Source organism: Pezoporus flaviventris, unplaced genomic scaffold (genome assembly GCF_033815535.1).
Source record: "Pezoporus flaviventris isolate CSIRO_AGI_PZ_B2104156 unplaced genomic scaffold, CSIRO_AGI_Pfla_v1 ptg000040l, whole genome shotgun sequence".
In the NCBI taxonomy this organism is placed as follows: Eukaryota; Metazoa; Chordata; class Aves; order Psittaciformes; family Psittacidae; genus Pezoporus; species Pezoporus flaviventris.
Window position 1 is genome coordinate 5,850,071 of NW_026892588.1, and position 15,575 is coordinate 5,865,645.

The 15,575-nt window shown below is 37.6% G+C and overlaps 1 protein-coding gene across 2 annotated transcripts in view; it reads right to left on the minus strand.

The window, feature by feature from the left end:
* DENND1B (DENN domain containing 1B) overlaps positions 1-15,575 on the minus strand; it is a 158,264-nt gene that overhangs the window by 89,730 nt on the left and 52,959 nt on the right. For both annotated transcript variants that reach the window (XM_061465561.1, XM_061465562.1), the window contains exon 4: positions 5,423-5,472. In XM_061465561.1, the coding sequence (XP_061321545.1) occupies positions 5,423-5,472 (50 nt within the window). The remainder of the gene's footprint in view (positions 1-5,422; positions 5,473-15,575) is intronic.

Sequence of the window (15,575 nt, forward strand, 5' to 3'; positions counted from 1 at the left end):
TTTTAAAGGGTTTTGGATTTCAGGAAGATTTTTCAGAGAGTTGATTTGTTTCAGCGAGTTTCAAAAAAATAGAACACTTTATCCATGGGAATACAGATTTTGAACACTTATTTTCTATAATAAAACAAAGTTACTGGCATTGTACATACATGTACTTGACTACTGTAACTAAATTACACAGTCCTGAGTCAAGCTCTGGTGGCTCCTACCTAAACCTGAAAATCTCAGATGGATTTAATCTCCCAATCTGATGCTGAAAAGCAAACCCCACCAATCATTCATCCTAATTCTACTCAGATCAGAGAACAGGCTAGAAACAGTTTCAAGCAGGAGTTTGAAAAACGTATGTTAAGGTAGTGGTACAAGCTGCTGGAAAGACTGGGATGCAGTAACCCTACATTGGGTCATCTCCTTCAAATCCCTAAATATAAGCTTCCAAGGCCAGGTTGAACAGGGCTTTGAGCAACCTGGTCTAGTGGAAGGCATCCCTGCCATGTGGCAGAGGCGTTAAAGCTTAGATGACCTTCAAGGTCCCTTCAAATTCAAGCCATTCTGTGATTTTATGACTCTTTTCTCCACTTCCAAGCCCACTCCACGATCCATGACTCCACTACTCAGGCTCCCTGTGTGGAGGGCTCATCTGCTCTAACTGAGCTATCTAACTTGAGCTCCACTTCTCAGAGACTCCAAATCCTTACACATCACAAAAAACAGGAATGGGAAGAAAACCACAGAAGATATGAAAATGCACAAAGCTAACACCAAGTAAGAAAATTCCCACAAATAAAAAGCACAGTTAGCTTATAACTGGGGTCCTGTTTTCAACACAATGGAAGCATTAAAGGAAACCACAAGTAGTTAGTAAAGTGTCTCACTGGGTGCCTTTAAGTCGCAACAGAAGCCTACTCTGTCCACAGGCCCTGGCCATTGCACCTGGCCAAGGATGTATCAGAGCACACCATGGCTCCCTCTGGGTGCAAGAGGTTCCCTCTCAGACAGGTCCACTTCTGCACACAAATAGAAAACAAAAAACCCACATTCAAAACCAACAGTCACAATCTTCTACTGCACACAGTGCATACTGCAACCTGTCCTTACAAAGACTTCTCTTATACATACATTTTATATTATGCACTAACATACCATAATACGATGAGACAAAGGATGGAAAAAACTCACTTGCATAATACTACTGCTGCATTTTTGAGTTCTCAACCCATTTTGCAAACTGACTGGAATGACTGAAGTATACAGGAAATACTACAGTTTATTTACCTTCATCCATTCTGCTGGAATTACATTCTCAATTATTTACTTTTCATTCTCAACTATTCATTTTGAAGGCAAAAATTTTTGTGTAAAAATTTTTGTGTAAGATATAATTGCCTTTCACAAGATCTACAAAACCACTGATCTCCACAGCCGTTGTTTTGCACTTGTCTTGATCATAGCTGCTTCTAAACACAGACTTTCACCAGAAACAATCAACAAAATCAGTATCAGCCAGGAACAGGAGTGAAAGTGATGTCATTCCTGCCATCATCACTCTCTGACCCTAACAGATTATGAGTTAAATAATATGCACAGTAATTCCCATACTTGAGCATTCTACTGCTAATGAGTAATCTGCAGCAGCAGCACTTCTTACACTCCAAAATATAACACTTCTCTGTGATCGAGTGAGCGCCATAGAGGAAATTAATGAGGTACGTATCATTGTCTCCATGATGATTCTAAAGGCATTTTCCAAAGTCTTAGCTCAAATGGCATGTACGCTACACATTCTGCCGAATAAATGCATCCTTAAACGGAAAAGACAGAGGAAGGGAAGTATTTATGGCAGAGACATATGAGAGATTCAAAACACAGATCAAATTGAGCAATGATGTAGTGCAACCTTGGACTGAAACTGAAATGGGTCCAGAAGGAACAAGAGGAGAAGATGCGTGCTCACTAGCCATCACCCAGCTAAATAATTGACAGATGCAGACAGGAGGTGTGGGCTCTGCAAAGTTACAATGCAGTTTTGGGTCAAGAGTGAAAAAACTTATGACCTCTGGAGAAAGAAAAAGTGAAGAAAACCATGCAGAATTTACATGAAGGATTCAAAGAAAAAGAGAGAGGACAAAGTGCTTCTTCTGAGGTAGTAATATTAATTTAGCAAACATTAAAAGGAAATTAAAATCTCTAGGTTCTCAAATGTTAACTCTTCCAATTCCATACGAAAAGTAACAGAGAAATTCATTCTGTGGCAAAGAAAGGGAACTTATTTGTAAATATCTACAAGCAAACTGTTAAAATGTTATTTGATTTTGCCATTTATTAGGCCTAAACTAATTTATGCACAAAAAACCTCATCGACTCCTGAAGTAAAGGCTCAAGAACTTCTATGGTGCAACTAATTTTTTAGCCCGTTCAAAATAAAAAGCCATAACCAGCAGTAATGAAATTATGTGCTTGTTTTTCATATATATATATATATGTATGTATGTATGTGAAAAGCTAAAAGTTTAAGTCATGGTCAAAACATTACACTGTCATACCTTTTCTGGCTTGACTTTCAGTTTAAATCTAATGGGGGTTACCTTTAGATTTTTAATCACCTTTCACAGAACCCAATTTTGATAATTAGAACAAGTAGTTTACAGTTAATTACAACATCTACATAAGAGATAAAGTATGGCTGGAGAGATTATGTGAGCAGCACCAAATAGTGAGAACTAAACATGGATCTCTGTCTATGATCACTGTAGCATAGTGAATAAAACAAAATCAAATACATGCTCTCATTTCGTTCACTAATTAATATAAGTGATTTGGAAAAAAACAGGTGATGATGATCTTATCACTCTGCTTTAATGGTGCTTTAACTTTCCTATTTCCATCATTTGAAGAATATAGATTTCCTACTTCAATGAGTTTTATTTAGCTAGTTAACAGAAAAGACACTCCATTCCCTCCAACTCTTCCTATACAAGGAACCCAGAAGCAATCTATGGAACAGAGTCACATTTTTTATTCTAGGTATCTTATGAGCATCAGTGGAAGTTATCACTTTTGCACTGGTAATTTCTAACTCTTACCAGGACTGGATACTGCTTGAAGTGGTTTCTATGTGTACAGTTCACATAAAACAGATTGAGAAACTATGCTCTCTAAAGTACAATATGCTCAACCAACAAAATAGATACTTTGTGTTTCACTTGGATCAAAACTTTCTTGATTCATTGAAACTGCTTGTAAGGTATTCGGAGGTATCAGCTGTATGGTCTATCATGATCGAGGTCCATCACCAGACAAATGAAAAGCACTTTTATGGGTATACAAAAATTAAAATGCTTGTCACATCTTAATCATCCTTTGAAAAAAAAGCAGTATGAAAAGGAGCTTCTCAATCCTTTCCATTATCAGTCTTCAATCCTTTCCATTATCAGTCTAAACTTCAAAACAAAAAAACTGTTAACACAGAAGACAACTGCTTTTCTTCTTAAAAAGTGGAAATGTATCTCCACATTACAGAACATGCTTGAACTGAGTAATAAGTAGCAAATACACCACACAGCCAGTAAGTCATTCACACAAATAGCATGCTAGTAAACAGTTGTCTGCTTTCTTGAATGAGCTTCCAGCATATCTGTCCACAATACCTCTGCTCCTCCTCCTTGTCTGCGCTCTTTTATACTCTCATGATCCCACATTGCCTTTGGTTCTCCCATAAATCCCCTAGAACTCAGTTCCCAGTTACGCAATAAGCTGCAAGTACCCCGGCTGATTTTAAAGATACCACAGTACTTACTGCCTGAGCAGTTAGCAGGCCAGACTAAATACAACGGATTTTGTTGCCCTCATCAGTATATCTCAGCTTACAAGAACCTCTCCTCCTTCTGTCTGACTGCCAATTTTTATGAAATATGTAGAAATTTTGCACCTTTGGGAGCACTGCTTTACAGTCAAGTCTGAGGCCAAGAGTCAAAAAGCGTATCTGGGGAGGGGGGCACGGGATAGTATTAACAAACAAATAACAAACATCCCATAACTTTTTCTTTCCTTTTTCTTTCTTTTTTTTTTCCCCGTCAGATATCCAGCTAAAATACAAACCTAGGTATGCTATAAATTCACATATTCCCACAGTTTATTGATTAAGCTTATCCATCTCATACGAGCAACTGTCTTCTGAATGGTTCAACAGAAATAATTAATGCAAGATGAGTTATTTGAAAGTATTTGCTGCCACTGGTTATCTTCTTGCCACTGGATGGCAGCAACAGAGCCTCACCTTTTTCTGTTATCCTCAAATTTTATTTCCATTATTCATCTCCATTACCAGTTTTAAACAGAATTCGGTACATATCTTAAGCACATTAAAGACTTTAATGCTTTAAAGCTAACACTGACGACCGTATTAGTTGAGTCATTAAAACAGCTTAAAGGACAGTGAGCTTAAACCAGTTCAAAACCCAAACAACTTAATTAAATTCAACTATAAAAGACCAAGTGGACCTACTTTTCTTCAGGGAAGTTGTGTTTATGGAGATCTATTCTGACAGTGTTTTTCTGCTAAGCCTCTCTTCTTTCCTCTATACAGACACTATCTTTTACTCCACTGATAGCAGCTTCTTGCATCCAACAGATCCTTTTCATCTTTTGAGTCTCCATCTACAACTGATACCAATGCTGATCTGAAACCAGCTCAGCCTGCACACTACTTGGGTGTATCTTCCATTAATTATGCAAATCAAGCTTCTAATTCAATCTTTGCTTATCTAGACAATACGAGTTTTTCAAACCGAGTACAATTTATTAACTTCATTTCCATTACTCATTTTGACACGCCTAAATAAATATTTTATTAATAAAAATGTTTTATATGAACAATTTAAATGACTGACAGCATTACATGGAAGCCACATTATAACTGATAGCAGAAAGGTAAGGGCTAATTAATTATAAATAATAGTCTTGATTCTTTGAGAAAAATGAACTGCATATTCAGTTACTTCCATGCAATTAAAGTCTTCATTCCTTTGAACTCAAACATGTTTGCAGCACTGCTCAGTGAGGTTTTATATCCTGGTGCACAGTAATTTTAACTTTTTTTAAGACGCTTGCTGCTTGAAGGAAACTAAGTTATACCCTTATATTAACACAGATGGTGTTTACAATTATAATGGACAAAACTGGGAGCTGGAACATAGCTCTACCTCAAAAGAGATATCCCTAAAATTCTGTGAAGGTTGCATTTTGCTGTGATAATTTTTTACTATTGATTTCAGACTTACTTGAACAACAAAGGACGTGCATCTGCAGGTGCAAGTTCAGGGGGTACAATATGTTTTCCTTTTCTTTACATCTTCCCTTGCAACTACGCTAAATATTGATTTCTATGGTATATTTTTAACTAAACGCTAACTGTAACACATACCTTTCAACGTCGAAAGGAAAGCAGAACTTTGGAATGCTGTTCAGCACTTCCTGTAAAAACAAGTTAAAGAAAGTTAGGCTTTTTGAAAAGGCTTTTGAAAGGCTTTTAGGGCAGTTGCTAGAAACTACAGCTTGCTTTTAAAAAATATACCAAAATACTCATAACAAATAATAAGTTCAAGGAATATATGATTGCAAAATATACAGCACACGTTCCTGGACTGGAATAATTGATTATTAAAAAGGAATTAAGTTTGTGCTTTGGCAGATTGCAAAGACAATGCCATAGAAGCCCCAGGAGGGAAAGGCCTGGCCTGAAGGGTATTAACACCCTTCACATCCCCGCTGGGATTCCCTTCAACAAGGCCATATGGATTTTACAAGAAGCACCACACCATATGGGTAAGCCACGTCTGCTGCTACTTGTACCACAGACTAGCCACAGGGACTTCTGACAGATCCTGGCTCAAAAATACAAATGTTGTTTCAATTAAAATGCAGGCAGAGAAAAGGGAATGAAGTTGGCAGCAGAATGAATTACAGAGAGGTATAACAACTCTATACATGTTCCATAGTCAAATGCTGAAAATAATGGAAATCGTCTGCTGGTCCAAAGGACAAATCTATATGATTAACCCTTTCGGTTTCACAAGCAAGCCTTTCTATTAATAAAGGGAAGGGGGGAAATCCACCGGATCTACATTCGTAGCATAATATGAAAGGATAATGTTACTCTTTCTTGCAGAATTTTACTTCAGAAGCTGTTTAGTGGCAAATAAAATGTGTTAATTAAAATATAAAAATGCTCTCATACCAGTCAACATTTTTCTTTATTTAAAAAAAAAGAAGTGGATTACCAGTTCAGTTCTTAGCAGCCAGTATTAAACAACAACTTTGCAAGATCCCAGAAAAAAATACAGGTTGTATTTCTGTGCTCCCAGCTGGGAAAACAAACCCTCTGTGAAGTGCTTCAGCTAAGAACAGATAGTCAACACCAACGTGGCTGGTCAAAGCTACAGAATTCGCTTTCTGTAGTAGACTAACAGACATATACTGCTGTATATACATGAGTTATTCCGCAAGGTGTGTGCTTTAAGAAAGATGCATATTGATTGCAAATTTCCAGAGCTGCACATGGGGATTTAGGAACTTGATCTAAGATGTTTGCACTCTCCAGCCTGAGCTCTCTGTTTACTGCATGTTGAACAGTCTACTCCCATTAGGGAAAATTATGTATTTAAATTCCTACACACCACAATGACTATTTACTTCAAACATTTCCCTGGCTCAGTGGATAGTGTAAAACACGAAGAACCCATGCAAATTAATCAGCAAGGGACGAATAGCTCAGGAAAAAGCTGCTTCTGAGTGCAATAAGCATGTGTTTCTTGCAATATTTAAAAGGTATATGATGTGCCCCAGTAAATCACTGTATAGTACAAAAGGGAAAAGTCAACTTTTCTAGGATTTGTAAGTCATACAAGGGAGTTCAAGAAATCTTTGTAACTTTCATTTTGTCAGCACAGATAAAGAAGGACATCAAAGCCACATGCAATTTTTTGGGAAAGGCTGTTAATTATGAACAGCAGTACATAATAATATACTCCAAAAGAACCACCTCAAGCATCATTCTGACTGTTGTGAACGGCCACTACAGAAGGGTAAAGGACAAAATACAAACAGGGCAGGTAAACATTTTAATTTCTGTGGCAGGAACCAAGCATACAGGATGCTGGTAGTAGTAATAAAAGCTTCTGACAAAAGAAAGCAAGCAGAACATGCTAACCAGAACTTTTAATTCACAAATTTCCTAAGCATGTCCAAATTGTCTCCCACTTCAGGCTCACAAAGCTTGTTTTTCCCATTCCAAATAAATAGTATTTTATACTCTACTTAAATTCTCCTTCCACATCTCCACCTATTCTCACACTACAGGAAGTCATTTTCTCCTTGCTACTGAGGATTTTAATTGCTGCCTGGTGAGCTTAGCACTGACTCAGAATTTGGTATGGAAATGTATTCATTTATGTTCCCCATTGTATTCTCTTAGAATAAATTATCACACAAGAGAAAGAAAATAAAAACAAAATAAAACCCAAACGTATTAGTTCAATATTTTGACTAAACAACCTGAAAATTACCGGTATGTTTTGCAGTGTTTTGCGGGTTGAGCTGCAGGACCACATTTCCCTGTCCCTCCCCCAGCCAACACACGTGCACACAACTTCTGCAGAGCAGCCTCAGCTCGCTTCCCAACTGGCAGGAGCATCCCTCAGGGGACAAGTCTTTAAACCTCCGCGCTCTTTAAAATTCAACCAGCCAGCAGGTCTATAGACTGGTGTATAAACAGTACAGACACACAAAAAAAACCCCTCTCTCAGCTTATGTCAGTGACAAAGCAGCTCAGCAGTTGACTGCTTCTCCCCTGACAGCCTAAGCCGGGTTTACACAGATCAATAGATGGAAGTCCTACCTAGCTTCCAGGGCTCAGTTTTCTCCCTTAATTGCAGGTGCTATTCAGATTTTTAAAATGGAAAAAAACAAGATGCCCCCGAGATGCTCCTAGTCACATTTAAAATGCAAATGACATTATACACACATTCACAGACAGAGTCACTATCCCTGTACAATCACAGCTGATACTTTCAGTAACCCCTCCACTGAATAAAATTCGAGTTAGTCTCCTAATGGGTCATCATTTTCGAGGATTTATAACTCAGCCAGGACTTCTCTTGAGTCAACATACAAATGCCCAGAAGACCAACACGTTTACTGACTTTCATTTTCATAGCTTCATAAAAGTATACATGTATTTCCAAAGAAAAAAGGATGTACAAGTCTTCAGAAAGCAAAATACCCTTGAATCACGCGTCCCACGATTATTTCCTCCACTGCTTATCACAGCATTAGTGCTTTCAGAAACAGCCCATGTCATAAAGGAGAGGAATTGTATATGGGGGAAAATGATAACCATGCTGTAAATAAAAATTAAAGAACCCAAAACCCACACATAAATACAAGATGACTATTTGCATAAACATCTGCAGTTGCATATACAACTGAGTTTAACTGCACACTTAAACTCAGTTGTATATGCTACACATGTTCCAAGAAGAAAATCATAAAATGCAATGTGAACTACGGCATGGTGCTTCCCTTGCAAAACACTTAATGGAAATGGTATTTAAGAAAATACTTCCTTTATGCCTGTAGCACAGCAGCAGAAACTTGCCCTTTCACAGGCTCATGTTCCAATGGTTTTATTAATTCTTTTTTATCAATTGCACTACCCAACTCCAGCCTGGCCAAGCTTACTGGCTCTACACTGAGATGGTATTACAGAAGTCTAAAAAGTAAAAATTATTTAGCATTCCTTGTTTATCTTGATATTCATACAACTAATTCAGTGTATCATCATTTTATAAAGCAATGTAAAAAGTGGTAGAAGATACTTCTGAGCTCACACATATAAGCTTTCTGGAGAAAAGCCCCTGAATAACTGTCTTCCCTTCAGTGAAATTACCAGTTAGTCAGTAATATTGGTTAGATTCAAGATATACATCGTATTCATTAGATTCATTTTGGTTGCATTCAAGATAATCACCATGTTCTTTACTAACTAGAAAGAATGGCAGTTATTTATTTTTAATAGCATCACAGTCAATTGATGCAAGCATATGAAACTTTCACCACTGCTCAGTATGCATTTGTAAAGCACAGTGATTTGGAAGGATACTTGCTTCTTCTTCCACTTGAACAAGACACAATGTGACGCCTCTCGAGCTGGAAGAGGGTACAGGAGCTGCTTCTACAGGAAAATTGTACCAGATTTGAAACATTTTACAGAATTAGTTTATTAATCTATCTCTGTACAGGTATGAGTGGGGTTTTACCACTTTAACTTAGCATTTCAACCAGTTACCTTCTTCCATGTCAATAAGGGCTGATGCCTTGATGAATCAACAGAAAATAAGTTCATCACTTTATTATACTACTGAAATATTTAAGTATTGAAGCTTAACCTCATTAATTTCTGAGGTTAGAAGGATGCAGGAACTATTCACCTCAGCATTTTTTTCTCATTCTAACAAATTCTATGGTGTGCATTTAAGTGGGAAGGGAAAAGAACCTGATTCTTTCCAAGTGTACCCCTGTGAAAGGATTGAAAAGTATTCCCTGATAGGAATATTTTAAGGTATCCAGAACGCTGAACAATAACAGCATTCATAAACAGCAGTTTAAACACTGTTTTTTAAAAGAGAGTCCTGTTACCTTACAATTATTTTTGTGTTTTTCTGCAGCAAAAGACTGCTCTTCAAGCAAGCTGGCGGGTTCTCCCTCACGTCAATTCTACATATGGAAAGAGCATCTCTGTAGAAGAAAGGGTACAGCCTTACACTGAGACACAATCACACCGTGTCCATTCCAGAGACACATCAGGATACACAGAGAAGAAATGGCCGAAATAAAACAGGCAGCAACCAAGAAAATTTGAATTATTTCATTCCAGAATCTGAACCAAGTTACCAAAGATGCTATAAACTGGCACCTATCTACTATCTATCATCTAAGCAACCTCATCTCTCTATTCTGTTTTGAGGCAGAAATCAGCCAAAGAAATACCAATTATAACAGCACAAAGAAATTGTCATTCGTTTTGTTATAAAACGCTTTTGCACTACCGCTCCCCCCATGATCATTACTTCCTCAACTGTTTTCTTTCTCAGTAACAATATTTTTCTAGTTTTTGTCTTTCTCTGATTTCTCTACCTTATTTTTGAGAAATCCTTTTTCCTCACCACTTTTCACTGAAGAGGAAAATTCTCTTTTGTCAGTCTTTATTAAAGTAGACATGACAAAGATAAAACAGTCTCCTTTTTTCCCCACTTGTTGACAAAAGCTACTTCCTAATCTATTTTAGTATTTCACTTAATTGTCCTTCAAAACTCTTATTTTCTTCCTGCTAGAACTTCCTCCCCTGGTGACTTCTCAAATGTCTTCTCTTGAAACACCTGACTGCAGGTCTCTATTTTGGTTCTTCCTTTTAGTTTTCCCTACTCAATCCTCCATCTCCAATGTCCTCTCTTCTTCACTCTTAACCCAACTTGCCCTCTGATCTTTCCTCACCGGGGATTCTATTTCGCCATTCCTCACCGTAGTTTTCAGTCACCTTCTGCAAGTCCAAACATACCAACAAGCGATCTAGTTGAGATTTAAGACTCTCATGACATGTATTTCTGACTCAATCTAGTGACTTTTAATAGGAATATTTAAATGGTTAAAGTTAAGCACAGATTTAGATTCATTCTTAAATCAAAGCCAAGCTGCTTAGTATCTTGTAGTGTTGAGGCCTTCATCATTATGGCTCGATGAAGGTGAAATGCTATTGCTGCCACATGAAACAGCTGATGAAAAGGCAGGCTCTGCCCTAGCCACTGACTTTTCTTTTTCCTTCCTCTGAAGCTGCACATACCCACAGCAGGGACCCATGTGAAGCCAGCAGCAGTAGTTATATTTCAAAGACTTGGCTCTTACCTCTGCTAAAAATCTCATCAGAAAAAATGTAGCTACAATAACGGCAGGCCCAAATGGTTTGAATAATAAAAACATTTAATCTTAGATTACATTCACTGAAATCCCACAAATCTAAACGTCCAAAGCATGGAAGTCATTATCAGGCCTCCATAATTACGTAAACAACCACAGAGTAACTTTAAAAATTCAGAGATTTTTAGTAAGTTATAAAATGTTGAAGTCTATTTGTCCAAGTTTTTTCTGGATCTCACCATGTAACCAGCTAAAAATAAGCATATTTTAGTCACAGTTGTGTCCAGCATAGCATACAGGGACCCAAAGTTCACTTTAAAATAAGAACCTCAGTTACAAATAGCAGAATAGCTAAAATAATATCAAGTTCAGCACAGGTTAATTTTTCTGCTTAAAAAAAAAAATCCTTCAACTTTCCTGGAACTCATAATTAAAACATAAAAATTGACAATGTTCTTCTTCCCAATGAAAATTCCCGTTGGAACAGGCATAGACTGAAATATTACAATCTGCCCATATGACTGGCAAGGCAAACAAAAAGAAGATAAATATTTTGCCATACAATTCTACCAAGCATATAATATTTGTATCTAATTCACCAACAATTTCCTCTTACTTCCCTGACTCAGGTCAGGGAGACCATTATTCCCTTGGCAGTATCAGAGATCTGGGAAAAACAGGAAATATGCTCTTCCATTTCCACTCTTGAGATTACAATGTGGGCAACATTCAGCTTTTAAGGCCTATTTTCTTAAAGAAAGTTCATTACATTTTGTACAAAACAAGGACACCAGAGTCTGACATAAATGACAATTTTCTATCATCATGCAGTAAGGAAAAAGAGACTTTTTATGAATATGCTCTTTCAATGACAGAATCAGGGAGTGGAACTAGATGATCTTAAGGTCCTTTCCAACACTAACTATTCTATGATTCCATCATCTGGAAAGTCAATAGAAAAGCTGTCTTAAACTAGACATAAAGCAGACATCACTTTCAAAATCCAAGTATGTAAGTCTTCGAAGGCCAGGTTAAAATCCACATTGCCCTGCATATGTAAGAGGGCAGCAATATTTGTTTCACTCAAGATGTCTGAAGATTTCCCACTGCTTACAACACCAGTCAGAGGTAACTTTGGCAGCAACACTGAAAACCTCCTGCATAACCTGTTTAGATGATGCTTCTCCAGTGATGAAAAAACAACCAACATAAAATAAAGCATATTAAAACTGATTCTTATTTATCTGTTTTACCTGTTAATTTTTTTTAATTCTACCTTGGAAGACTCTGATAGCTCAGGACAAAAATAACCATATTTGCAAATTACCCAGCTCTACACCTATTCAACATATTGCTTTAAAGTGAAGTTTGCAGTCTCAGAAGCATCTGCAAAATGACATCAAGAAATATTATGAATAGTTGGTGCCTGGATCAAAAGGCTGCTTTTTGCAAGATCTTCTTCTCTATCATTAAGGAAAGCAATTTTTTTAAATAAAAATTAAATATAAAAGTATACTAGAAATAATAAATAACTGTATTTCCACAGAAGTTAAATATAATGAAAAGTAACGAAATTTCAAGCATGTCAAACTCTACTCTTGATGACACTTGATACAGATTCATTTCAACTCCAAGCATATTTTGTTCCAAATACTTGTTTTTCCTCCATAAATTCAAGCATTTCAGACACTTCAAACTGTGCATAGTACTAATTATAAAAGAAAGGAATGAAAAAAAAGAAACTTCAATTTTAATGGAAGTAGCCAAGGCAGAAGACTCACAACACAGAGCAACTCAGGCAAGAAAAGAAGATCATTTCTGAGGCAGAAAGGAGAAAGCAGCTAAATGGGTTTACCTTGTAAATTAGATAACAGTTTCTATTCACACACGGCACTGTGTTGTCTTTTTAGTACAGGTGATCAGGGGTTGCCAGACTTTTGGAAGTAGAACCAGCAATCTTTTTTAAAAAGATTGCAGTTCTTTCAAGTCTCCTCTTAGTGCCATCAGTAAAATGCCTCAATTTTTCCATGAAAAATGTTTTTGCAGGTTGAGAGGTAAAAAAAAAAAAAAAAAAAGAGAAAGCAACCAAACTAAAAACTCCGCCTTGTTTGAAATACCACTTTACACTTTCTGACTCCCTCAGTTTTCTAACCATTAGGCTTTCACCCAGGCATACTGCAAGAAGCAAGCAAACATTATGATTACAACGGCCAAATTGGGAATAGCAGCCCAAGCACGACAAACAAAATTGTTCCTTTTTCTGAACTACATCCTAAGTATAAATAAGTACTGCATTAGTTACCAAAAAGACAAGCCCTGAAACAGTGTCTGTAAATAGTAGGATGTCATTCCTTGCCTAGAAAGCTTCTACTGAACAACTGGTCTGCCCAGTAAATACCCAGTGCTGACGTACACAGAAAGGTCAGCACCATCTCTGAAGATTGTTTATATGCAAGAACTGGCCAGCCCAGGCTGGGGACTGAAACTGTGCCTTATAATGCCAGAAGATGCTCTCCCAGAAACAGAACTATCCACTGATTTTTTTCATGAAATCACCATACAGTATATGCCCTGATGAAATCCTGATTTTGCTGGCAACTCAGAAACTTAAAAGTACATACTGAATGAAGTATCACGTAAGTTAATGAAGAAGTCCAGTGCCACACCAAAAGAAAACATCTGTAGTAAAGAGCGACTTATGCAGAGAAATAAAGTGAGACAGTCCAAAAGCAAAGCCCTGACTGGGCTCATCCAACTCATAAATGTGCAGTGCTATGGCGGAGCATGCCAGGTCACACAGCTGTGTCAGTAGTAGGGGAAGCTGAGGGGAAGCATTATGTTGTAAAGGGTAGTGAAACCAAATACACATGTGGGCCTAGTTTCTTGAGCTAGAAGAATCTACAGCCAAAAGGAACTGAGAAAGCAAATCAGCTTGTGAGGAACCTGTTAGGATTATTGTTTCATAGTTACAATTATTTGTGATTTTCTTTAAAGGAAGTCAGTTCTTGTTTTACAGGAACCATAGGTCAAATTCTAAGTCTTACAGCTCAAAAAGAATCACCTGTAGCAATAGCTTTTCAGCACTAAATTCAGATATTATCAACAGTGTAGAAAAATGGAAGAGAGATGAAACAACTCAAAGACTGAAGAGGGACAGGGAAGAACCAAACAAGCATAATTTTAAAGTGCTTACATATCCCTTATATTACCATATGCAGACAGATGACTATTGCAAAACATAAACCGCAATGTACATACAATTAGATGTATTCTTTCTCAAGGAGATACACAATGTGCGTTCACTTTGCCTATGGCTGAGCCTGTCCAGACCTAACTTCCTGCTACAGCTTTGTTGCTAGAGATTACTTTGCAAAAATTTCAGGTTGATGTTTCTACATGTGAGCATCCATCAGCCACTTCAACACAAAGTCAATCAGCTCAGCTTAGACCGCTGATATAGCAAAAGCCAACTTTGAAGAGCTAAGAGGAAAGGAAGGCAGCTTCCGCCACCAAACTAGATGGCACAAGCAGCTGCAGCCAGGAAGATTTTCAACTGCTTCACTTTGATCCAGAAGAATGAAACTGCCCATGCTCAGTGAAGAAACTCTCAAATCTAACCCAAGTACTCACTATGTTGAAAATCAGTAAAAATCCTGTTCCTACAGCAGGATTTCTGCATAAATTGAACGAGGTCTTCCCTCCTCCTGACTTTAGTCTAAAATTCAAGAACTGATGCAGCGAGTCTGCATTGGCCCAATATGTCTTCTCTAATAATGGTTATTAGTAACAACTGAAGGACAAGGACAGAGATAAGTATGCTCTGTAACCTCAGAGACAGGTTATTTCTCAGATGTGGATCTTTTGTTACTGATTTTTATTAATGATTGCAGACAGAAACTGACACACAAAACCGAGAAACTCAATACCTCTGCTTAGGGAAGAAGGAGAGTCTACCAGTCAAATAGTTCACAATGCCTTGGAAACTTATACAGAAGTCATGAGCACCAGAAATAAGATATTCTGATGGATCCATGCATTCTTCCTTCCTGATCACCAGCCTGGAGCTGCTTCACTTTCACACATTCCTCCTCCAAGATCCCAAACTATATAGTCTGGACTGCTCCAGCTGCAGCCGACTGATCACCCTTGCCTTGCTCTTGTTGCTGGCAAAGTCCTCTGCCTGCTCCAGTTCCTGATCTCAGTCCCATCAGATCTCAATCTTCGGCACTAGAGTGCCCTGGTTCTGTGATTTCATTGTACTTGGAGTATGACATTTGATCCCAGACCATTTCCTAATATAAATAATATGTAATAAAAAGCTGTATTTAAAAAAAGTATAAGCAGATTGTTTGAAGTGACACTTCAAATACTTGTAGCAGTAATAGTGAACCAATGTGTCCCAAATGCTCTCCCAGCTCTGCAGAAAACTATAATCAAAAAAGGCAGAACAAGAGCCAAGAACCAAACACAGGGTTCAGGAATGTTACGTCCAGTATCACGCATAAAAAGAGCCTGAGCTATTTCAGATATTTCTCAAAGACCAGCAGTAAGCTTGAGAGACAAAAGCTGAAAATGGTAAAGCAAAACAGGCAACATACTGAAGGCTA